At 34.9% G+C, this 26382-nt stretch overlaps 2 protein-coding genes across 4 annotated transcripts; both read right to left on the reverse strand.

Moving 5' to 3' along the window:
* Window positions 1-2302: 2302 nt before the first annotated feature.
* Window positions 2303-25731, reverse strand: LOC126754222 (uncharacterized). 3 transcript variants are annotated; one of them, XM_050466190.1, is made up of 5 exons: window positions 25637-25731; window positions 9803-9930; window positions 2875-3389; window positions 2715-2821; window positions 2303-2649 (listed from the first exon to the last, which is right to left on the reverse strand). In XM_050466190.1, exons 2-5 carry the CDS (start codon window positions 9865-9867, stop codon window positions 2515-2517), a joined length of 822 nt encoding a protein of 273 aa, XP_050322147.1. In that variant the 5' UTR covers window positions 9868-9930; window positions 25637-25731; the 3' UTR covers window positions 2303-2514. The 3 variants fall into 3 exon arrangements, with proteins under 3 accessions (XP_050322147.1, XP_050322149.1, XP_050322148.1); XM_050466192.1 differs by lacking the exon at window positions 25637-25731 and adding an exon at window positions 16947-17041; XM_050466191.1 differs by lacking the exon at window positions 25637-25731 and adding an exon at window positions 10103-10199.
* On the reverse strand, window positions 12419-25736 carry LOC126754220 (uncharacterized). Its single transcript, XM_050466188.1, has 5 exons — window positions 25637-25736; window positions 16947-17160; window positions 13106-13620; window positions 12898-13004; window positions 12419-12836 (listed from the first exon to the last, which is right to left on the reverse strand). Coding segments are annotated over exons 1-5 (972 nt in total). The 5' UTR covers window positions 25638-25736; the 3' UTR covers window positions 12419-12701.
* Window positions 25737-26382: the final 646 nt, after the last annotated feature.

Raw genomic sequence — 26382 nt, forward strand, 5'->3', positions numbered from 1 at the left:
GCCGTCTTTTGTGTGTGGAAAGCTTTTGAGCAAAGAACTTTCATAATTTTTCGCTCTTCAGGAGAGCATAAATTATATACTATGTATGCAATTTGTATATAAATACAATATACATAGATTTGTATTGGAAAAATAATATACATTTTGAAACATTGTTTCTAATATTACTGAAATAGATACAGATGTAAAAACACATGCTTTCTGAAGATTTTACGAGGCTTTATAGCATATAAATTACACGTAAATGTAATTGTTTCATAAACAATATATATTAAGTTTGCCTTTTAGATGTTTTTAACACCTAAAAGGAAACGTCAGAGACCCTACAAAGTACATATATACATATGCATATAAATGATCTGCGTGACGTGCTGAGTCGCTGAGTTGAACGATCGGAATCAGGTGCTTGTATGAAACACTTTCTCATTTATCGAGATATCTATACGATTTATGCCGAAGACAACAGTGTAATCTCCGAAGAAATGGTTTATATCAGATCAGATGAGATTCGTGGCCCAAAATAGTAAGACTTTTTAGTTTAAATTTTCCGTGAAAACCCATTCATCGAAATATTTGTTTTTAGGTTAGTTTGACATTCGGAGTGAAATTATTCAACAAAGAAGTTTCTTTAAATTTTGTATGCGGAAAGTTCAGAACGTTGGAAAAGGCATTTAAAGAGGGTCGAGAACGCGTTGACGACGAACAACCAGGACATCCAACTACATCAACTGATGATCGACATGTCAATAAATTAAGGGAGCTTGAGAATTGACGATTAATAGTCAGAGATCTTAATGGCATCGTTGGAATATCGAAACGAGCAGTGAAAACCATTTTGACAGATCATTTGGGTCTAACAAAAGTGAAATCACGATTGGTAGCAAAATGTCAATTTTTTTCGAACAACAGCGTCGAGTTAATGTTTGTGAATCAATGCTTTTTGACTACCAAAATGTGATGAAACGTATTATTACTGGCGATGAGTCATGGATCTATACTTACGACCCAGAAACAGACGGTCAATCGGCCGAATAGCGTGGCAAAGGTGAGCCAAGCCGAAAAAACCACGTCAAAGCAGGTCAAAGATCAAGGTTATGTTGAGAGTTCTCTTCGATTATCTAGGTGTGGGGCACTCCGAATTCTTCCGACCGTCCAAACTGTCAACAAGGAATATTATTTGAGTGTTAAGCGTCGTTTGCGGAGGCTATTCGTAAAAAGAGGCCGGAATAATAGGTTCTTGGTTTTTGAAACACGATAATGCACCGTCGCATACTGCATTGATTCTTCGTGAGTTTTTCGCCAAAAAACAAAATCATCCTGGTACCACCGTATTTGCCTGATTAAGCCGTATGACTTCTGTCGATTCAGGAAACTCAAACGACCGCTCAGGAGAACTATTTTGAGTCAATTAAGGACATAAAATTCAGGAAATTTACTTTTACAACTGTTTCGAGGATTTGAAAAAACGTTGGCACAAGTGTAATGGGACCAAGGGGGATTACTTTGAGGGGAACGACATAGATTATGAAAAATAAATTAAGAATTTTAAAATTAAGAACAAAGTCTTACTATTTTGAGCTCATAGTCATAGCTGCCATACAAACTAACCGATCAAAATCGAAGTTCTTGCAAGGAATCGTTTGCATTTTCGAAGGGTTTATAGCTTCGGTGCAACCGAAGTGAACGTATCTTTTCTTCTTCTTTTTCTTCTTTTTCAAATAAAAAAAAATAACCTATTTAGTAAATTTGCATTTTTTTTTTGTAGAAAAAAATGATGTACTGTAAAGTTAGAAGCGGATGTAATTTATTATCAAGTTTTATAGAGTTTAAGATTCAGTCAATTTATTTGGCTTTAGATTCCACGAGTTGTTAGAATCATCGTCGCCCATAAAGACCCTCTTGAAGAAGGTGATTCCGCAGATTGGCCTAGTAGCTACCATTTTGTATCAAAATATCAATATAAAATTTATATACCTAAGAATATACTTAATAAAGCTTTAAGGCAAAGAAATTCCATTCCTTTTATCTCATTTCTAGTATAAATCGTCAATGCTAGGTCATTTTAGAAAGCTTTAGATTGGTCTGGCCCCTTAGATGATCACACAATACAACAAAAGGTCAACAGTTTTGAAAACTGGCTTTACAATTTGCTGTCGTTTTTTGTACTCGTGACTACTAAACAAACTAGTACAAACTTTTTAAGCGAGAAACTCGTCAGACCTCTTTACACCTTTTGGACCTGACGCTATTCGTAGAAGGGTGAACAAGTATCAAACCAAAAGCTTTGTAGCCTTAACTACTATTTTTGTCAAAAATTCATATTTTATTTGCACACAAATTTTTTAATTGAGCTAATTATCGCTGATTACCTTAAAGGCACATATTTTAGGTAAAAATATGTATTTCAAAATTTCGTAAATGCTCCCTTTTATGACGTCCTAAGATAACAGATACAATAAAGTAGTAATAAAGGCACTAGTATATTAGTATATGTAAGTATTTGTAAAGCCTGTCTTATTGACTATAGGTTTCGCTGATCCAAGTCAACAAATCCTCCACTACACCTTGGCTCGCTAAGCGAAAATCTGCGTAGGTCTCAATATTAGGATCGGTTGAAACACGAAAAGATATGCCAGAGCCTTGCAATAACTGTATGAACAGAAATATTTTTTTTATAATTAATCACTTTTTTAACATCAAGTATCGCTAATTACCCGCATGGCATCCTCGTCGGTGGTGTCGTCGCCGGCAAATATCACTTTGACTTTTTTAGCCCAATCCTCGCCGAATTGATTCTTCAAAATGAGCAATGCCGCTTCACCTAAAAGAAATCAATATTTGAACAATTTTTTGAACACATAATAACTCACTCACCTTTGTTCCAGTTGACTGGCGGCTTCGCCTCGACCGCCATATGCGCTTGATTTGCACGGAAGCCATGCGACTCAATTATCGCCTTAGCCGCTTGTCTATATTGTTCGACAGAATCGGCAGGCACATCGCGGTAGTGAAATGTTAGCGATACCTTCTTATCCTCAACCCATGCACCGTTATTTTCTAGCTTTTCCGTTAATTCTCTTACGATAGTCGTGTAGCGCGTCTGGAGTTCAGCTGGCAGCGCATAGTCGTGACGTGTGCCATCGCCACTCTCGATTTCCAAGCCGTGATTGCCCGCGTATGTGATTCCTTGTATGCCCAAGCATGATTGCACATCACGCAGTCCCCGTCCGGAGATAAGGGCCAAGAAGACCTTCGGATGTACGGCCAATTGGTGCAGTAATTTTCTCATATTCGCAGTGAGAAGTGTATTCGCCGGATTATTGGCGAGGGCCACCAAGGTGCCATCGTAGTCGAGTAGTAAAGCGAGGGGCGCGTTTGAGTTCAGATAACTGTTATATTATTTCGAAGACACATTAATTGTGTTTATTTGATATTAACTAGTTAAGTTGAATTTTTAATCATTGATTAAATCAGTAATTATTTTTGATAGAAATGATATATGAAGTTATGAGATCAAAATTGTTAGACTTTCTGTGGAGAGGACAGCATGAAGGCCATGCGACACCTTTTGAACAATTCTTAAATCGTTCACGAGATAATTACATAGGTTGCCCTTTATATTTCTGGAGTTGGCAATAATGTGATCCATTAAGGAACATTTTCTGTAAAGAAAACTTGTTCAACTTGGACCCCGCACAGTTTGTCAATCACTGAAAACAAAGCTCATGTAGATTAGTCCAGAGAAATGTCAACAAAATACGATAGCGGTGCTTCAAAATACGGGTGTGACATATTGACAGGTGATGAATCGTGGAATTAAGCGTTTGAGCCCGAAAGTAAACAGTAGTCGACTCTATGGGTGTTTCAAGCTGAGCCGAATCCAACGTTGTTGGGACACAACCATTTTGTGTCAGTTTTCTTCTTTCAATAAATCAGGAAAACCAACCCCAGAAGACGGTTTACTTTTCACTACGACAATGCGAGCTCTCACACATTGACTAAAACAACCCCATTTGATGAGTTATCCTTCGTAGATTGGCGTAGACACCGTTCATTAAAACATTTTCAACGTTTCTTTTTTCGACACGTGAAGACAATTGTTGCAAGCGAAACCAGCTTGGTCCTCAAAGTGGCACTCTGCTGCTTCGGCAATACTGCGTCGAATACGCACTAAGGATGGAGTCATGTAAAAAGTTCATGGAGGAAATTGATCGATTTTATATATATTATTTTAACATGACTCAAGCAGCTCACAAAGTCTTTGACCAAGTATCCTCTGGGTAGCCTAAGATCCGTTGATGAAACATCCCCCTACATAGGGTTATCCTGGGTTCGTAAATCAGTACGAATGAAAAAGACAAAACAGCCAGACTTGGTACCCCTTGACTTCTTTTTATTCTCGTTCATAAAACATAAACTAAGAGGTCAACATTTTTTGACACCGGAAGAGGCGGTTGTTGTGTTCAAAAGGCATATTTTGGAGATACCTCAAAGTGCAAAAGTGCTTCGACAATTGGTTCAAACGCATGCAAAGATGTATAGATAAAAACGAGATACTTATTTAAAAATATTATATATATATTTAGGTTTGTCTTTCTGAAAAATGAAAAACAGCTAAAAATGAAAATGTGAAAAAAATAGTCATCAATATATATATAATATTAATGCCTGTTTCAAATTTTCTGATATAAATTACATGAAAAAAAAATATATGATAATCTAAAAAGTAAAAATATATTTGCCATATTTTCTTTATATTTTAATGCTGCATATGTCAAAGATTTTCGAAAAAATAACCTCCTAAACGGATTGAGTATAATTAAAAGAGAAATTGCCAACTCATTTTTGAAATCAATCAATATTAGAACTCATTAACTACCATCTATCCAATTAGCGATTTATTTTAATAATAATATTGGTATTATTATGAATTATTATCTAAGCCTTATTACGAATGCTCAATCAGATGCCTAGCACGCGTCAATATTTCTTCTGCACTGTATGATCACGCTTTTATCATCATGACTCGGATATTTACACAGTACATACAAATATATTTACATGCAGCTTTATAATGTCATACCACCCAGAATATTTGTGCGGATAAATACCCATAGAGTGATTCTAATTTGCAACAATACTGCTTAACAGCTGGAGTCTGCTATTTAATTTATTTGCAATAAAGGCAAAAGATAATATGTTTGTATATACATACATATACAGTAAAGGACGAAAAAACCGTTCACGTAAATTCAAAAACCAATATGGACTTTTTGACCTGGTCTACGAAAAATTCGTCGCAATTTTTTTTTCTAACGTGCGAAAACCAGTTCTTCTTCTCCACGCTGTTAAAATGTTCTTCCATCCGAATCAGTTTAGGATGGAGTCATGATCCTTGTAGAAGTTCACGCAAGTGAGGAAAGTCCTCTGATCGCCATTCACTTGGGAGTGGCCAGAAACGATTCTTTTACACATGGCTCAAGTATCCTCTGGGTAGCCTAAGAACATCCATTTGAAGGCGAGCTAAAGTGAGAAGGCGAAACATCCCCTGCATAGGGTTGTGCGCTGAGTTTGGGACCCGCCAAAAAAAAGACTTTTTAATTTAAAAACCAACAAAGCCATTCGTCGCAATATTTTTTTTTCTAGTTTCGTATGATGAGTGACACCAAATGTCACATCAAAATAAATAATAGTGTTTAGTATATGCTTGTTTTTTGAGATTCATAATTTCACTCCGAATATTATTCAAGAAAGAAAGTTCCATTAAATTTTGCAGAATCAAATTTCTGCTGCCGAAACATTCAGAATCTTCGAAGAGGCCTTCGGTGATAATTGTTTGTCGCGAACAAGTGTTTTTGATTGGTACAAATTATTCAAAGAGGGTCAAGAACGTGTTGACGACGAACCAGGTCCAAAACGCCCATCAACATCAACTGCTGATCAACACGTTATTAAAATAAAGGAATTCGTGCTTGAGAATGGACGATTCACAGTCAGAGATCTTAGTGGTATCGTTGGAATATCGGAAGGGTCAGTGAAAGTTGTGAAAGATCATTTGGGCCTAAGAAAAGTGAAATTACGATTAGTTCCAAAATCAACCAATCTTTTGGAAAAACTGCGTCGCGTTAACGTCTGTGAAAAAATGATTTCCGAGTAGCAAAATGTGATAAACGTATTATTACTGGCGATGAGTCTTGGATCTATGCTAACGATCCAGAAACAGACGATCAATTGGCCAATATCGTGGCAAAGGTGAGCAGAAGCCGAAAAAACACGTAAAAAATCAAGGTTATGTTGAGAGTTTCTTCAATTATCGAGGTGTGGTACACTCCGAATTTCGTGTGACTTCTGGCTATTCAACAAACTCAAATGACCGCTCCGGGGGAAATCGATTTGAGTCAATTTAAGACATTAAACGTTAAGAGCATTGAAGGCTATTCCAGAAATTGACTTTGACAACTGTTTCGAGGATTGGAACAAACGTTGGCACAAGTGTATTGGGGCCAAGGGGGAATACTTTGAAGGGGACGACATGGATTTTGAAGAATTTTAAAATTAAGAACAAAGTCTTACTATTTTTAGCTCACATACATTCGTCAACAGTTTTGTCTCTTACTGTATAATAAATATTTAATCACAACTAACCTATAATATAAATATATATAATTTTATACTATTTTTATGTTTTTATAACCCTTGTTGTTATCTTTTACATATTTGTTACACTGTGAAAAATTCTATAATTGCATGTGTTTATGGTCACATACATATATGTATGTGAATGTAGGTCTCAACTAAGTTGTATCCATCTGCAATAATTATCAACCAAAACATTTATCACTCATATGGCGAGTGAATAAGTATAGGCTTATAACTTTATGCATACATACATATACATATGTACATATATTTATATAGGAACAAATTGTATGTCTGATTGCCGGAATAAATAAACACTTGCTGTGCACAATGATTTTGCTAAGGTAATATAATATATTATATTACAAAAACAACAACTGAACATGCAGACAGCGTGGAAAAATATTAGACATATGCATTTATATTGCAAAATAATTACTTCATACAAATTATCTATGCCGCTATCAGAAAGGTGAATGCCAATTACATACTTATAAATATAAACATATACATCAAGTAAATAAATTTAGTTAGTTTGGCTAAAAAAATTGGTTCTTGGATACCTCTATGAAAACCTCTCCAAGTATGAGCTCTTATCGAAACGAGAAGGCTCCGCCTTGCAGTTTTCTAGTTTTTTATTATTATCAGATAGACAAATGCATATATCGCTTCCAACTATTAAAAAAAACCCAGCAAATTAAGTGCACTACTTAAAATATTAATCTTAACTAAAACATTGTCTAATTTTCATAATAACTCTAACGAGTGATTAGAAGTACTTTTATCTCGCAACAAAGTTGCTAGGAGAGTAAGTTTTGTTCACATAACGGTTGTTTGTAAGTCCTAAAACTAAAAGAGTCAGATATAGGGTTTATATACCAAAATGATCAGGGTTTATTACAAAATATCTGTCTGTCCGTCCGTCCGTCCAGCTGTAACTTGAGTAAAAATTGAGATATCATGATGAAACTTGGTACACGTATTCCTTGGATCCATAAGAAGGTTAAGTTCAAGATAAAAAATCACTGCCACGCCCACAAAATGGCGAAAACCGAAAACCTATAAAGTGTCATAACTAAGCAATAAATAAAGATATTAAAGTGAAATTTGGCACAAACGATCGTGGACGTTGGACGTAATTTTTTTGGAAAAGTGGGCGTGGCCCCGCCCCTACTAAGTTTTTTATACATATCTCGGAAACTACTATAGCTATGTCAACCAAGCTCTGTCTCATAACCAAGTTCAAAAATGGAAGAAATCGGATAATAACTACGCCCACCTCGCATACAAAGGTTATGTTGAAAATCACTAAAAGTGCGTTCATCGACTAACAAAAAACATCAGAAACACTAAATTTTACGGAAGAAATGGCAGAACAGCTGAATCCAGGTATGGACCAAAAACCATATCTCAGGAACTACTCTACCGATTTCAATGAAATTCGGTATATAATATTTTCTTAACACCCTGATAACATGTACGAAATATGGGTGAAATCGGTTCGCAACCACGCCTTATTCCAATATAACGCTATTTTGAATTCCATCTGATGCGTTCTCTGTATAATAAACTTTACACAAATACGGTATTTGAAAAATATGTAAATGACTGATAATGAAATCTCGATTATCACTTTATCATGCGAGAGTATAAAATGTTCGGTAACAACCGAACTTAGCCCTTCCTTACTTTGTTTCAATAGCCCTTTCTTGACAGATAACGCGTGAGTTGTCACAATGTATCATGTTATTTTGTTTGGTATGAACAATATTTACGAATCGTTCAACTTCATTACGAATACGTTCTGTAAGGAATGTGTTTCGCGCGCTTTACTTAACTTGAATAACATAATCGGCCTACTAAGCATACCATTGGAAACACCATCACCTATCTTGAGACCCATTATTCATTATTGGATAATATTCGACAGAATAGGCGTCCAGTACGCAGTGAAGAAAATGTAGCAGCCGTAGCTGAGAGTGTACACGAAGACCGTAGAAAGTCGATTCGGCGCCATTCACAACTACTCGGACTGACGTATGGATCGACTTGGTAGATTTTAAGTCGAGATCTTAAATTGAAAGCGTACAAAATACAGTTTGTGCAAGAATTGAAGCCGTGCGACCATCCCAAGCGACATCGCTTCGCTCTATGAAGTCTTGAATAGTTCTAAGAAGATATGACGCTTTCGAGCTAAATTGCGTTCAGCGATGAGGCTCATTTCTGGCTCAATGAACGCATTTGGGACGAAGAACAATCTGAAGAGATTCAAGAGCGGTCATTTCATCCAGAAAACAATGGTTTAGTATGGTTTGTGAGGCGATGGAATCATCGGTCCATATTTCTTCAATAATGATGCCGGTGAGAACGTAACCATCAATGGCGATCGTTATCGCGCCATGATAAACAACTATTTGATGCCTGAAATTGTAGCTCGAGATCTCGGCGACATTTGGTTTCAACAGGACGGCGCTACTTGGTCGGTCGATTGACCACGAAGACAATGTCATCACACCGTTAGACATTTTCCTGTTCGAATATGTGAAGTTGAAAGTCTTTGCGGACATCATTCGGTCATTCGGTCGAACAAATCATCGAAAATTGGACTCAATGGATGGACCTTCTGAAACGTACCCGAGGCCAACATCGGAAAGAGATAATCTTCAAAAACTGAATGCCCAAGAATCTCCTTTCGAATGATGATCAACATTCCCTATTAAATTTGATGTTCCTTTGTTTTTTCTTTGAAAAAAAGTAGAAATCTTCGAAATCTAATCAAAACTTGCTCCCATTGCACTCATTTCAAACCATCAATTTGACTCTAAGTACACGTATGTATTTATGTATGCAACATAGTTATTCACTCGATTTTTAGTCAGTCTTTGTCTCTCAAAGTAATTATGTACATATTGTGCCAAACAAGATTTTCAAAACCACTAAAGTTTGTCAAAGCACAGGAAATTTTATAAATTTTAATTAGTTTTTGTTATCATTATTTCAGAAGAAAAAACTATGAACGACTAAGCTTTGCTTTATCAGCTGTTAGTGAACGTAAGTTAGTTATTGAACAAGTGCAATAGTATGTACAAATGTATAGTATGCATACACATACATACATATGTATACCTAAGTGATAGCCTCTTCAAACAAAATCTCAACTCACCCAGGCAATTTGCTTTCAAAGTCAGCCAAAGAGCCAATCACAGGCACTACACGTTTCTCAGGCATTTCGTATAAGGCGTGTTTATTGTTGTTGTAGATATTCGTTGTAAAGTAGCTGCCACCGGCGTGCTTGAAGAATAAAGGTCACACGTGAGCGAATTTATATTAATTGCAATTATTTTTGGATTTTAATTTAAAGTTAACGAAGATTTTGAGCAATTTTCGTATTTTTTTAAATTTTTTAAAGACACTTTAATTTTTTTTTTATTTTCGATAATCAAAAAATCAACCAAAAACCTACCAACTGAGTGTTTCGAAATACAATCAGCTACTGAGCTCGCGTGGTTCAAAATGTAGCCTTTAAATCTCAACTATTAAGTTTTACTATTTGCTGATTTTATATGTGTATATGCATATACATATTTCAGAGCACCTAAACGGAACTTATCAACATCAACAAAATAAACAAAATCAGAATTACAATCGGAGTCATCATCGGCATCGCACCGTTATCGCATTCAAAAGCAAACACGCTGACATATACACATACATACATGCCTAGAAACCAGAAGCTCGACAAAAAATAATAATTAGATTATTAAACATTTAGAATACAAAAACAACAGTAATAATATAATTTATATTTGAGTGCATTGCCTACATTGGAAGTTTCTTTTGAGTGTGCCACCAACAAAGAACCCAAAATCACTTTTTAAAGTTTCACAAATTCTGTTTCACAGCGAAAACGCACTGATTTGCAACTCTAATGCAACACCATGACATTTGTAACGCCACTCAAGTTAGCGATTTATTACATTGATCACTCAACTCAACGGTGCTGCACTCAATAAACACACAGTATTCTAGCGAGCACGTCAATTATACGCCATGCGGACCTCATGCGAAGAAGCAGCACGTGAAAACGCTTGCGCGCCTATAACTACACTACATTGACGAGTACAGAATGACAACTAAAGAAGCACAGCTGAAAGTTTCATTGCAACGCTAGTAAAGTTCAAAACCGCTAGAAGCGTCTGAAATTTCAGTTCAAGAGCGAATATGAAAAATATATTAAACTTATTTAAACTCAACTGCCCCACAAAGTGCAATCCGACTAAGCTCACAGTGGACAGTAAACTGTAATGAGAACTGTTTCAATAGTCGTAAGGATAACAGATGACTCAACTCCAGCGACTTGGGGTTATAGTTGTCACATAAGCTTATTAGTTCTTCACTTATTACATTCAGAAATCTTTTTCCCCAATTTATCAATACGTTTTGTCGTTTGATGGAAGTCGCTGGGGCCCAAAACTGGTGAATACGATGGATGCCCCAACACCTCGAACTTTAATTCATGGATTTTAGCCATTGTCAAAATGCTTTGGTGACACGTTGCATTGTCCTGATGAAAAAGGATTTTTTTCTTCTGCAAATCTGGTCTTTTCAAGTAATCCACAAATAAAATTCCTCTCGCATCCCAAAAAACTGATGCTATAACCTTCTTGGCTGATTTCCGGACACGCACTTGTTTCGAAGCCGAAGCCTTAGCATTTTTTTTGAGTTCTGAAATAATTTTAGACCCAAAAGTTCCAAAATACGGCTCTTTTTAAAACACTACCTAACTTTGAATTCATGGATTATGCGGAGCCTCATATGTCAAAAACCTGTCAGTCCATCCATCCGATCTTCCAAAACCATATGCTGTATTTTGGCTATGATTTCTGGCGTTAATGTGATTATTGGACGTCCTTCACGTGGTTCATCTTCAAAGCTTGTACGACCACGTTTAAATTTAGTAACCCATCTTTCTACTGTTCTAATTTTAGTCCCCCTGCGGGTAGGGGGACCCCCTTGGTTCGGGGGAAACCGAATATACCCGTGGAAAGGCATGCCTGTCGTAAGAGGCGACTAATATCCTGGCAACCAGTCCAGAGCCGTATGGAAGCTCAAATGGTAGTAGCTTTGGCTACGAGGTCTGACCGGAAACTTAATTCACGGGGAGCAGTAACTCCAATCTGCTCATTGGGTTTGGCCCTTTGTGGAGATTCGTGGTGGTTGTGATTAAAACCCAAATGCGGGAAGAACTGACCTTGTCAATTGAATGTGGAGTTGCACTGCAACCGGGTGCTGGACCCAAAGCACGGCAGAGGTTTTAGATGGGCCCCGAACCCTACCAAGGTGGTGAGTGTGTCCATGCCACACTGCCAATTGGTACTGAAAATGCTTAGCATTCTCAGGGCGCTGATCAACGCATTATTTTGATCCGCTGTGCTTTTGAGCGCCGTGGAGTAAGGCTGTCGTCAGCAGGTACCCACGTTAAACACACCGGATGTTGTTCTAATTGTAGGTGAACAATCATTATACACCTTCCAAAAATAAGAATTTTATCACTACACGATATTCAAATCGTTCTATCTGAGTTCCCAAAAGCGTCTCAATCATTTTCGTTTCGCAGGTTGAGCCAAACTATCTTCTCACGTGGTATTTCGAATGAAGAGGAGGTGTCATTACCATATGAATTTACTTTCAAAGCCGGATTGACTCCGTCTGAAGCCATTACAGTTAAAATTTTTTTCTTTGCAACATTAGTTTAGTAATATTTAGTAATACGACCGCATTATTTAGTTACAAATTTCAATTTATTAAAAATGTTTTAAACATTTTCAACATTTTTTTTATTAAATATGTTACCAATGTTATATATTGTTACTGTATAACAAGAATAACAATTTGTTTAAATCTAAATAACCTAGATAGCAACTACATATACGAGTATACTAACGATATGTATTCACTAAGAAAATTTTAATAAGCTTACAGTCTTAATATTTATATATTTTCTAATAAACTACTGTAAGTGAAAAGGATCTCACGCTGCTTTCGCAAGAAAAGACTAGAAACTAATCGGAGTAAGTTTTTCTAATCCATTTCAGCAAGTCCTCCACAAGGTCCTGTTGCGGTAAACGAAAATCGGCGTAGGTCTGAATTTCGGGATCAGCAGCGACGCGGAATGTTTTGCTGGAACCTTGCAGAAACTAAATGACAACGATAACTAATAAAAATACTTGTTTTTTAGCGGGAAATTTTAATAATTACCCGCATGGCATCCTCATCGGTGTTGTCATCGCCGGCGAATATCACTTTAATTTTTTCGGCCCAATCATCGCCGAAACGGTCCTTCAATATGAGTAGTGAAGCTTCACCTAAATTAACGAAGCATTTAAATATATTAATTGGGTATATCATACTCCTAATGAATACTAAGATATCTTCAACGCTTGAATATAAAATATTGTTGTCTCACCTTTATGCCAATTCACTGGCGGCTTCGCCTCAATCGCATCGTGCGCTTGACTTGTACGGTAACCATGCGATTCGATTATCCGTATAGCCAATTGCTTTTGTTCCTCAGATATTTTGGCAGGTACATCACGATAGTGATAGGTCAATGATACTGTTTTATCCTCAACCCAAGCGCCATTCTTTTGCACATTATCGATCAGTTCTTTCACCATCGGCGCGTAATGTTTCTTTAGTTCAGCGGCTAACGGATAGTCGTGACGTGTACCATCGCCACTTTCGATTTCCAAGCCGTGATTGCCGGCATAGGTGATCCCTTTGATACCGATACGTGATTGTACATCACGCAGTCCGCGTCCAGAGATAATGCACAAAAAGATTTGAGGATGTACAGCTAACCGATTCAACAGCTTTTCCACATCCACATTCATATAGGTGTTCTTTGGATTATCGGCAATGGCGGCCAATGTGCCATCGTAGTCCAAGAGCAAGGCGAGTGGTGTCTTCTTATTCAAGTAACTGCGTGGACGCATTTAAGTGATAAGGAAAAAGATTTTAAATGCTTTTTCATATTCTTTTTTATATAACAATTAGCGAGAGGAATTAAGGGCTTAAAATGAATTTCACTTCCTGTGACATAAATGTACACTTATCTTGTATCTTCAACCCGATTTTTTGTATATTACATATATTTTATTTCTTCTCTCAAAAAAATTTGGATAACGGAATATTCTCAATAACATAAGTAGTGGCTGCAATAATAAAAAATAACAACGAACACTTCTTTCCAATTTAATGATAAACTGTTATTAGTTAAATAGTATTTGTCTTTAATTCACCAAATCTAAGAGAGAGCCGAATCGAACATACAACTCTCATAAATGAAATGTAGCCTAAAAACCCGTTTAATAAGGTCTCAAATAATTTCTTGTATAAAATTCAATTAGCTAACTTTGTTATTGTTTTACAATTATTCTACAGTCCGAATATCGAGGCCGAATAGTGACCACTGACACTGAATAAAATATTCACAGAAAGCTTTATCCCATTTTGACCGTCTAAGCTCCCTATTTGCCACAAAAAGCATCGCTTTTGTTCCCACTTTTTTCCAAGAAATGTTTTGGTAAAACCTGATTCGATTTGGCCATGTCCGTCTGTCTGTATGTACGCGATTCGGTTTTTGAGAATATCGATCTGAAAATTTTCAATCGTCCTTTCTTCTTCAGAAAGCTGCTCATTTGTTGGAATCATCCATATTCAACCGCAATAGCATATCTGATCGATCAAAATGCAGTCCGTGTATGGAAAATTTTTTAGTTAGCGAAATACCAGCCCACGGCAGCGATATAATTTCCTAAGAAATTCCTCAGAAAAATTTTCCATACACGGACTGCATTCGTAGCAAAGTTGGGTTGGCAACTTCACTTCTACTGGATACCAGCTCACAAAGGCATCGAAGGTAATGAAATAGTGGACGAGATTGCCAAGATGTACGACTAAAATCCGAAAACGTGATCAACATTGGGAAACCCATGGATTGTCTATACGACGATCTCGAAGGAAGCATTGCAAACAAAATCACGTGCTACCTGGGTGCAAAACTGCAAAATTCAAGTGCAAAACGGTAGTTCGGAAGTGCACAAAATTCCTATTGGCACTCGATAGAAGAGAGTGTAGGAACATGATGGGAATACTAAATGGAACGAGAAGACAGCAGGAAACAATAGAGCATCTCTTGCGCACTTCTGAGCTCCATCTGGTATCGTAACGGACCAAAACAGGTCTATGCGTAGCTTATTGTCTTACCAGATTAACCTAACCTAACTATAGCATATAGCTGGCATACAAACTGACCGATCAAAATCAAGTTCTTGTAAGGAATCTTTTATATTTGTGAAGGATTGTTGTAGCTTATATACATAGTATACATTATATACATTGTACATATATTATCCTATTTTTCTTATACTGGACTTTCGCTTTTCATTCTCTTTTATCTGTTGTTTACATGCCAACCTGAACCCTTTGTTTATGAAACTGGGTCATTGACCAGATAAATTTTCTTATATCAAACAACTGTTCGGCACTCCTAAGAGTACATATGTGTTATACTTAACTATATACACATACACGTAGACAGGAATATACACATGTATATATGTATATAGTATAGCATATTTATATTTGCTTATATTATTGTAAATATTTACAATTTAGTTTATACTTAAATATAAAAGAAATGTCAAGGCCAAATCAGTTGATAAACAACACTTATTCGTCAAGGTTGGGGTTCAGTAAGATATACCTACAATTTATGTAGTTATAACAAATTAACTCTTACTCAACTTTATAAAAAATTCCTTCAGAGTAATTGCTTCACCGAATGAGTTTTTAAATATGAAAAGTATGAGAAAACTATATTTTTATACTCGATATTTTTGTAGAGATAAGATTAAGAGGACATAAAATGTACAACAAATAATTGTGTGAATAGCAAAAGAACATAAAAAATTCAGATCATGATCGATAGTATCTAAACCCACATTTAAGCCTGAATTACCTTGGTACAACAACCACTGGAAAACAACTGAAAACCCTGATCTACAATATGACAGCCTCAATTCCATCTAGAGAGAAGGTCTTGAGAGTCATATCTAAACATTAAAATTAAAACTGACCTAATCGAATTAATTAAACTTTTAGCTTTATCCTCATATATTTTTAATTAAAGTGTGTCTTTTGTTCTAAATTAACGAGCTCAACTCAGTGTGAAATTTAATATATTTTTGCGTTGATTTTTTCTTCCTTTGATATTTTTAAGCATCAGACCAGAGACCAGATTTATGAGTTTACATTTAATTTAAAAAAAAATATAGAAACTGCGTTAGTTGTTGAAATCGGTAACAAAAGTTAAACCTTATTTAATGTATAGTAAATTTAAAATAATATTGGAGGTATACATATATATAACAAAATATCATCGAATTTCAAGCATTGATCTGGAATTTTTAAGACAAGTGAAGGGATTAAAATCTCCGACTTATAAAAAAATCTAATATTGTGTATTTTTAAGCCTTGAATTCCAGTATAATTTATGCAAAGTGAACTGAGAGCATTTTTTACTTAAATAAAATTAAAACTGAGAGTTAATGTATTCCAGCTTAAGTATAAAGTTTATCTCTTTAAAGATCGAAAATAGCCAATTTGATTAATGTAAGCAGAGAAATTTTAAATGTCAAAATATATATTTAGTTATAAAAGTCAAAAAAATCAGTATAGTCAACCGTTAGTCTAGATTTAGTTTTAGATTCAAACTTCCGGAAATGGAAGTATCATGAAAAAACTAATTGGGTGGGGTGGTGAAGTTGCGTGTCAGTGTTGTGAGTTGGAGTCGATGTGGTGTGTTAGGGTGGTGTGTATGTTAAGATTGGGGGATTAGGCTCATTTAGCTAAACTCATCTTAAGAATTATATTTTTGAAGAGTTGAAACTTTTTGTAATCTTATGAGTATATTATGAACGGCAAAAAGTCTCAAAAAGTATTCAACTATTAGAAGACGATTTTACAGTTGTAGCACCCTGTATCTGACACAAACAACTACAAAAAAAAATATTTTTTTGATTCCGGTATAAAATTATATAAAAAAAATAAATCTACATAAAAGCAGATTAAAACTGCATAAAAAACAATATTGCCACCTTTTAAATTTATAAGACATACTCTTTGCTCATTTAATAAGAAAACTAAAAAAATCATTTAAGCCCATTCTCGTTAACAATTAGATAATCAAATTAATTTAACACATATTTATGTATATAATTATACATAAATGTTTATAAACTTACCCTGGTAATTTGCGTTCGAAATCCTCCAAAGAAGATATCACTGGCGCTATGCGTTTCTCTGGCATTTTATTGCTGCTACTGCAACTACCTGTTGCTGCTGCAAAATTACCGCTAGTTGTAATGTATGAACGCTTCACAAGAGTGCTGGTGGCTGTAGCGCGTGCTGGCGAGCGTGAGACCAGCAGAACCAGTGGTAAAATTCTTAGCAGACGCACTGTAACACACACGTTGAGTGCAGTGGAAAAATTTGATTATTTGGCAATTTCTTATCAGTTAGTTTTTGCACAACTTATTAGTGATTTTTACGCGAGCAATTAGTTTTTTTTTTTAATATTAAAAAAAATATATATTAATATAATTTTTAATTTTTTCGACTTTTTTAGCCAATCTTGTTTTTAATTATGTTTGGTACACTAATCACAACAAAGGCACAGAAATATTTTTACAGGAAATATAATATTTCACTGAACGTTCGCATTGAAAGTGAATTCTAGTACTGAAGTTAGTGTTGCTTAGCCAGAGCCTTTTAAATCTGAACTGTGCAGTCAGATCGTTTACTATGTTACTCTACATGCATGCAAATATATTTACGATTATTGATATACAAACATGCTGAGTGAATTCGAAACGACGCAGCAATTTTGCTCTGAACTCAAACTCAACAACATCAAGAACATGACCAATAATAAATACTAATGTTGTTTGTGCTCATCATTGATGAAAAATTCGCTATAATATATAAATATATACACACATACACAGCACACAAGCGATTCGAGTAACATAAAATCCACTCATTTTTAAGTTTCACTCAAATTTTGAAATTTTTCTTTGTTTTGCAGAAAATAAGAATAAAAAGCAGGAATTCCCTTCTAACAGCAAAACGTACAACAAAAACGACCGCCAACGAGCATTTATCAAACGCATTGGCCGTTTTGAGTGCCACTCATTGCTCATGCATATTGAGACGAGTGTACATTCAGCTGGCACGAAGTCCACTATGCGTGGCACACGAGGAGCTATCTCCAGAAAATATTTGTCTGCGGTCTCAAAAATAACGCCGCATCGTCACCGGTTGTAACACTCAAGATAACGCAGCTACGTCTGACGTCTGCTCAATTAGAGATGTTATCAGTTTGACTCACTCAATCACTCGTTCGGTGCGATTATATGAAATATCAATTATACGCCATGTATGACCATTGCATATCAAGTGCTCGAACAGCCAGCGAACACGCGTCCTCTAATTGCAGAGTGCCGGTTGAGTAATGCAATGCACAATCATGATATTTTGCGTGTATTTGAGGAATATTTAGAGATATGCGATTATAACTAATTAATTATTAAATGATGCGAAATTGATGTTTGACGTCAAATAATATAGAATTTCAAAAACTGCTGCTCAGATATTTCGGTTCAGAGGGTTCAACAATTAAAATAAAAAAGAGACACATATTTAGAATAAAAAAAATATTAAATATATAATTATTTATGTTACAATAAACTTTTCCCATGTACATTGAAGCTTGCTGCTTTAGAATAGGCAGAAAAAAATTAATATCAGTTTTAAGTGTTAATTGAAAAATGTACCCGCAAAGCACGATTTTCAGCTTAATTTCAGAAGTTTTTCCGGTGAGCATTCAAAGTTTCTCATATTAAAAAACAGTAAAACAATCTGTTACGATGAGGAGTGTCGTGCCGCAAGAGAAAACAAAACGGCTACTTCGCTACGTTACAGTCGACCACAACACGTGCCGAATGGGATAGATACCAAGAGCTGAAGAGTGAAGCGATACGTATTTGCAGACGAAAACACCAGAACAAGATTTTCACCATGCACCAAAGTTTGGAAAAGACCCGTGAAACGAAGATTGACACACACCACATCTACGTCGATTTTAGAGCCGCCTTCGACAGCACTAAAAGGAACAGCCTCTATGCCGATATGTCTGAACTTGGTATCCCCGAAAAACAGCTGACGATGAGCAACACCAAAAGCTCCGTCAGATACCTCCGTTCACTATCAAGCAGGGTTTTAGACAAGGAGACTCCCTACCGTGTGACTTCTTCAATCTTTTGCTGGAGAAAATAATACGAGCTGCAGAGTAGTTTTCATTGAGATAACTCAAATATTGACCGATATATTCAGCATAAAGTCGCCTAGAAGTTCGAAGATCTTTATATTAGGTATATGGGGGCTCAGGGAAGAATTGATCCGATTCAACCAATTTTGGGTGCACAGAAATACTATTGTCAGGATAAGATTATGTTTAAATATCAATGGTGTATCTCGCACATTGACCGATATTTTCGGTCCAAGCTGAACTTTTAAAGCTTTATTTTCCTCACATATCCTCAAATTTCAGTGAATACTTTTTTTTCAGTAAATGAGCGACTCCAATAAAGAAGAAGAAGACATAAGATTGAAATACGAAAAAGTGTCAAGTAAAAGAGTCAAAAAAAATATTTTAATTTATATTAATTTTGTAATGTTTTCACGGTATATTTTTCTCCTTGCTCTCATTCACAAACAACACTCATTCACAGTAGTTATCAGAAATTGTAAATATAAATGCAAATAAATTTAACATAAAATTTTTGCAGATTTTGCCACAATTTAATTTCATAGTCTGGCTTTGAGGACAGTTACCAAAATTCAACAAATTTGAAGTTTCGCTTTGATAAAAATAAAATATGTGGAAAAAATGTGATTTAAAATATGGTACCCACCGAGAGAAATTTCACTACAGCCGGCACTTTTTTAATTTAAATAAATTTTTTATTAATTAATATTTTTTAAGCTGTGCACTTGTTAAATTTAGTAGTTGGCAACACTGCACATTTGATGCAACGAAGATAATTGAAACTTTTATTTAAAAAAATATTTTTTTTATTTTTTATAAAGAAATTGATAATTAAAATTTTAAATTGAGCTGCTGGAAGTAACAAATTGCGCGAAAAAAACACCTGCGAACGTCCCCAGCTCAATGCGAGAACAGTTAATGCGAGATATGTTGCCGCATACTTTTATTTTATATGGAGCCAAATGCGTTGAGAACAAATAAATATGCGTATATGAAAAAAATTCATTCACATATGTAAGCCTATAAAAATATATACAATACATTTTACACAATATGCTCGCTCTGCTACCGGAACTTGTAGGAACACAAGTATGCATAAACAAAGAAACAATTACACAAGTATTGCAAAATCAGTCAAGATCCGTAAAGGAAAATGCCGCACAAAAAAAAAAAACAAAAACAAAATCCACACAAAGCACACAGTAGAACGCTTGAACCGTAAATTACATTTAATTTATTTATGTATTTGAACTTCCATATATTTTGATGAAAAGATATATACACTTATGTACATACATATATACATATGTACATACATATATACATACATATGTTTGTATTTTGATTTACTTTTATATTTTCCATTTTGTTTGCAATGGTTTGGCCAATGTGCGCCGCATTAACCCCTTTATAGGAAACACAAAAACATGACATTGACATTTGGAAACATTTTTCTTCAAATAAGAAATTAAATAAAAAAGCCAAGATAACCAAACATTTAGAGAACGCGTTCATGACTACTCATAAGCAAGCCTCATGATCCTGAATTCGTTGTCGTTGTCGCATTCGGAAAACCCACGGTAGCTAAGCAGCTGGAGCGTATTCAAAGAGCGGTCCTCATCGCCATCTGTGTTGCACTGAAGACAACCCCAATAAGGGCACTCAATGCCATCCTACACGTTGCACCTGTAGACATAGCTGGTAGGTGCTTGCCGGCAAAGACTGTCATTAGACTTGGGAAAGCTGGGTATATGAGCTATTGTCCAGACTGAGACTGAAATATGTCGGTACACACACCTTTGTCGAACCAAGTGAAGTGGCTGGGCTTGCCATGAACTACCTAAACAAAATTGTGGTAAGCTCAAAACGCTATGAGGATCTGGCGATCCACTTTTAAGAGTTTATGTTTAAAACAAAGCACAAATAACTGTCCAAGTGAGATCCACCGATTTTGGATCAACCTTAAGATGTAACCTAATCTAAGTCATCCTATTTGTAATAATTTAACAGGCTTCTCTACAGAAAGATACATGCATTTTTGATTACCTAGATGGATTTGGTTTGGATCCGATGAGCACTAATTTTTCCAAACTGTAAAAGTTCCTCAACTATTTATTGAATCACTCCAACAGTTGAGAAGAATGAGTGAAGCATGAGATAAATGATTTTTAAAGTGGTAAATAACTTTAGTTCTGCTTTCTCCAGGTTGGACAAAGAAGCCAAGCAAATATTGAAAGCTTCTGTTAGGTCCAAAAACATTTTTTATTATGTATTCTGAGATATATAACATTAAAATGTTTACAATTTAGTTTGATTACTCATCTGGACATGAATTTCAATTTCAAAAAATTATTTGTTTACTGACTGAAAATGAGCTCTTTGTTTACTATCTTAAAGCAAATTGTCATTGTTTTGAATATAATAATATTTTTACTCTTCTTTGCCTTCGCTGAAAAATAAAATATTTTGGAAATCCCTGACATAATTCTTACTCAACGTAAACTTTTTGTACTCAATATTTTCACTCAAGTTACATTCCGCAGTGCTTTAAGACTCAATCAAAACACAATAATATCAAATGTTAACAAAATTTCTGAAAGTTCATTCGCTTTGTAAATATCCAAAAATTAAAATTCGATTTATCCTTCATAGCCGTACTTTAATGCGTCCACTTGCATATACACACACATACCATACATAAGCAGGTACAATTATTTCCATCATGACTTGACCGCATGTTTTATTGTTGTCCAAAATAAGATTCAATGCAAATGTGTCGTGATCATAAAGTGCTCGATGTTTGCACCATTTACACCGCCGCCGCAACTTTCTTTGTCTTTTAGGTTCGAATTGTGACTAATATTTGCACTAGGTTTGTATGTGTATTTATTTTAATACGGCCGAATTATGATAATATTATTGACGCTGTCAAAAATAGATGTTCATCCTTCTTTCACGTGCACCGTGTCTGGCATGCTTAATAATGCATTAACCTTGGAATTGTACTGCGTCGATCCGAAGACAGATTGTGTTAGGTCATTGTGACACTTTATTCGGCTTTATAGATAACAAGTGTGGTGTTAAATTTATTTTTAAACTCTCAGGTTGAGACTAAAAATACACGATTCCTTCTGGACTCAATATTAGACTAGCAACCGGGCAACCCGTTCCATGGCGTGGCAGTGAACCAATGGGTTCTAGATTCTAGGATTCAACCTAGAATGCTATACTAACTGAGTGCTTTCTTACTAAAGTGCAATGCTTTACCGCAACCTCTCGATTGCGATTGTACCACATTGTCCCTATCTTCAAAAACGAAGTTCTTGGCGTTAAATGCTGATATCAAATGGAATGGAATTATGCATTTTTTCAACTTCAGTTAGAGAAAGACCAACATTATAGAGCAAATGGCACTGCAATCGTAACTTAGATTTCGAAATGCCAATCTTTGTATTTGTAAATGTTATATCTCAACAAACCAGCTTCAACAAAGACTATTTGCAAACAGGGGTCATAACCGGGCTGTTAGTTCGATTGCACTGCCTTCATAATACAAAATCTACAAAATATTCCTTACAAGAACTTTGATTAGTCAGTGTACTGGTGTACAATTATGTGCTATAGAGACTCGATCTGAACAATGTCAAATTTGGTGGAGATATTTCATCAAATGAAAAATATTTCCATACGAGCACTTGCTTCCGATCGTTCAATTTGTATGATATCTATATGTTATAGTTGTCCGATATCGGCCGTTGTCAAATGTGCAACTTTTTGATGAGAAAAGGGCGGAAGAAAATTTTCAGATGGATATTACAAAACTAAAACAAAAGGCTAAAGCTCATAACGCTGATTATGTATATATATTATTTATAGGGTCTCCAACGTTTCCTTCTGGGTATTGTTTTTTATTGTCTTATTAAATTCTACAACACCTCTAGAGTATTTTCCTAAATTTTTAAGTTGATCCGAGTAATAGTTTCGAAGATACAGCCTTGAAAACTTGTGCGCTCCAGATTAGCTAGGCTAAATGCGCAGTCTTTAAACCAGTTTACATATATTGAAAATGTGTTTTTGAAGTCGGTTGCAAGATTTCTCAAGAACTACTCAACCAATCTACATGAAATATTACACAGGTCTTTCAGATAATTTTTAAAGGCTTGGACGAAGGATTTTTTTACAACTATTTGGAAAAAAATATCGTGAAATTTTCATATTTTTGTAAAAATGTTTGACAATAATCCAACTTCCAGTTTTTTCCTTCGTTCAAGTTCTAAGTTAAGGTTTTAACTAATACACGTATTTTTTCACTTTAGATGATCCTGTAAGGAGTTATACTGCCATTGGCCGAGTTTAAAATATTTTTTTCCAAAAATTTCACAAATTCTTTGTTAATAGTTTATGGTTGTAAAAAATTCTAATAAATTATTTCATTTTTTATATGAGAAAAAAAGTTGTTTTTACCCGAGGAAACCCATGTAACCCCTTAATATACCCGGTTCAGGATATAATTACCGTAAAATTAGTAAAGAAGTACGAGAATAAAGTATAAGTATAGTGAATAGTTCCCGATCTCCGGTATAGAGCTACATAGAACTATTTCAGTATCCTAATAAGGGATGTGCATATTGCATGTTTTCAAGATTACACATGAATAATCGTAAACAAAAAAGATGGAATGAGTAGCTCCAATTTTAAAACCGAAATATTTAGGGTGAATATAATATTCTAACTGCCAAAACAACAGTATGAATTCTAAGACGATATTGATATTGCTGAAATATCAGTACTTGTTCTGGCCTTATTTCAAATGTGTATATACTTTAATTTATTTTTACTACTCGCAAATAATTGATTAAATCGCCTAGGAAAAGAACCACGAAAAAATTTGTGCAGCATTATCTGACATACTCGAGTCTCGTGCATCGTGCTATTGTTAGATAGCTATGTACTATGTACCAGACACCATGGATGTGACGTCAAGAATTATATTTTTATTTCAAATGTGTGATAACCTGATGGGCCAACAAATTAGCAAGCATTCTTGTGTAATTAAGTTTCGATTATTGCGAAATATGCTTGTTGAAGTCACAGAACACATTAAATATATATTTAGAATTATGTAGGAAACGTAAAAAAAATCGAAAAATTTGTCGATTCAAATAATTTTATATTAGAATGATTGGAATTTACTCTTTCCGGAGTTCGGATTCTGCCATTATAATTGTCAATACTCTAAATATACAAATCCTTTGTGATTTCGGATTTTATGCCAGACACTTAAGCAAAACGGTTGGATATAAAATGGAATATACTTGAAAGGGGGAGTAAGCACTGTTACATATTCCAAAGGCTCAAAATTACACCAAAAATTTTTCAAAAACTTTTTGAACAACCCGCCAATGGAAATGATATTATTTGATTGCATACATACCATACATGAGAATGTATGTATGTTTAAATAAACAACCTCTCCACACGTTCATATTGTAAATATTATTTCACTAATTTATTGAAGCGCCGCATATACATACATACATACATATGCACATCCATAAAGCCATACATAAATTCGCATTGACTAGATTATTTTCTGCGTACTGAATGATTCGAACGATGCGGAAAACAGCAACAAATTAGAGGAAACGCACACGCGCGCATAGCATTCGAACAACTAACATGAAATAAATAAAAATTTCATTATATTAAGTGGAAGATTTTTTTGATGAAAACCAGCAAATTAAATGGTAGACAGAAGCAAGCTAAATAAGTAAAAGTACCAAGTGAGCGCGGACCAAGGAATCAACGCCAAACGCTTAGCGAATTGTGAAGCAATTGTGAAAAGGTGTGTAACTGCACAAAGATAAACGAAAATCAATAAATTGTGATCGAGATTAAAGCGAATTATTATGTATATTATATATAGTTAGTGTTTATATTTAAAATAAAGCAGTGTAAAAAAATGCGGAAATTCTTGCTTAGTGCGCTGTGAAGAATAAATTTGTAAATAAATACTAAAAGAAAAGCAAATTGACTTAATTAAATTTAGAAACAAAGGCCACAAAGGCCACAAATTAAAGTGGCACAGTGATCAATAACATACACATATGTAAGTAAGTAAGTAAGCAAGTGAGTTTGAGTTGAGCATATACATACATATGTATGTACGTTTGTGCACAGTTGCCTTGGCTAACAATTGCACGCAGCAAATAAATGCTACGCTGCCACTCCATTTGCTCCAGCAAATCAACAGCTGACGATCATCATGAACACCAGCTGTTCGCTGCCTGTTTGTCTGCCTGTCTAGTCAACTGGCACTAGCCGCCAAAGTCAAACACCCACTCAACATCCATATCACTTAATGGACATACACTTCAATTTGATTAAAGCAAAAATAGTCAGCAACATTTAGCAGTGATAAATAAGCAATTGAAAGACAAGTGATTAAAACCTGCCTTTGCAATTACATTACATTATTATTAATATAACACACACACTCATATACATACACACATTTGGAGTTTACATATTTTACTTCAATCACAAAAAATCTAAAATTAGGCATACATAATAATAATTGCGGTAAAGATTCAAGATTTCACTTACTGATTACGCTGTTTGATTTTCCACTTGTCACCACTGTTGTTGTTTTTATTTTATTATAAAATTTACTTAGCTGTAAATTTAGCTACTAGTACGAGTATTTGCCGATTAGGTGGCCTAACACTGCTGATGACGATTTATTATTGCCTTAACGCAACTTCTAATAATAATAATATTAACTAAAACAACAACAAGTAACGTATGACGATGATTACATATGTATATTCGTTTGTGACTTTGTAAGCACAAGTGCAATTTAAACAAACTTTTTCTCCTTGCAGCAAAACAAAAGATTCCACAAGTTCTTGATTTTCCTTTCAAACAAAAACAAGGTCAAATAGTATCTTGTAAACAAGTACACTTAGAATTACAAATAATATTCCATATATTATTAATAATTTTCGTTTAAATGTAGATTGCGTAAAATTTGCTAAGAACACAACACACTCGCCCACTTGAGCGCTCACTTGATGAGAATTTTTCTGCGAATCAGCTGTCTGAGAGCTTTTATTTCCCTACGTATACAAATACATATATTATTATTGTTATTGTGCATATAGTAGTAAATAATTAAAAGACTTTACAAAAGTTTATTAAAGCTTGCGGTGAAAATATTTCTTACTTGCTAGCTATGAACAACAAAATAATGAGTATAGTTTGGAAAGCACTATTAGAGAAGTGAAAAGTTTGATTGCAACTAAAAATTTGTGTAGAAAAGCAAAAGGAACAGTTTTAGAGCCATAATACTC

Source organism: Bactrocera neohumeralis, chromosome 3 (assembly GCF_024586455.1).
Source record: "Bactrocera neohumeralis isolate Rockhampton chromosome 3, APGP_CSIRO_Bneo_wtdbg2-racon-allhic-juicebox.fasta_v2, whole genome shotgun sequence".
NCBI classification, from domain to species: Eukaryota; Metazoa; Arthropoda; class Insecta; order Diptera; family Tephritidae; genus Bactrocera; species Bactrocera neohumeralis.

Bases quoted from the DNA above. Each gene is read 5' to 3' on its own strand.
- LOC126754222 (XM_050466190.1), bottom strand. From the start codon at position 9,867: ATGCCTGAGAAACGTGTAGTGCCTGTGATTGGCTCTTTGGCTGACTTT. The intron at 2,822-2,874 runs GTGAGTGAGTTA...GATTTCTTTTAG, and splicing joins GCCAGTCAACTGGAACAAAG to GTGAAGCGGCATTGCTCATT. The intron at 2,650-2,714 runs GTAATTAGCGAT...CTGTTCATACAG, and splicing joins CCGACGAGGATGCCATGCGG to TTATTGCAAGGCTCTGGCAT.
- LOC126754220 (XM_050466188.1), bottom strand. The intron at 13,005-13,105 runs GTGAGACAACAA...TCGTTAATTTAG, and splicing joins GCCAGTGAATTGGCATAAAG to GTGAAGCTTCACTACTCATA. The intron at 12,837-12,897 runs GTAATTATTAAA...GTTGTCATTTAG, and splicing joins CCGATGAGGATGCCATGCGG to TTTCTGCAAGGTTCCAGCAA.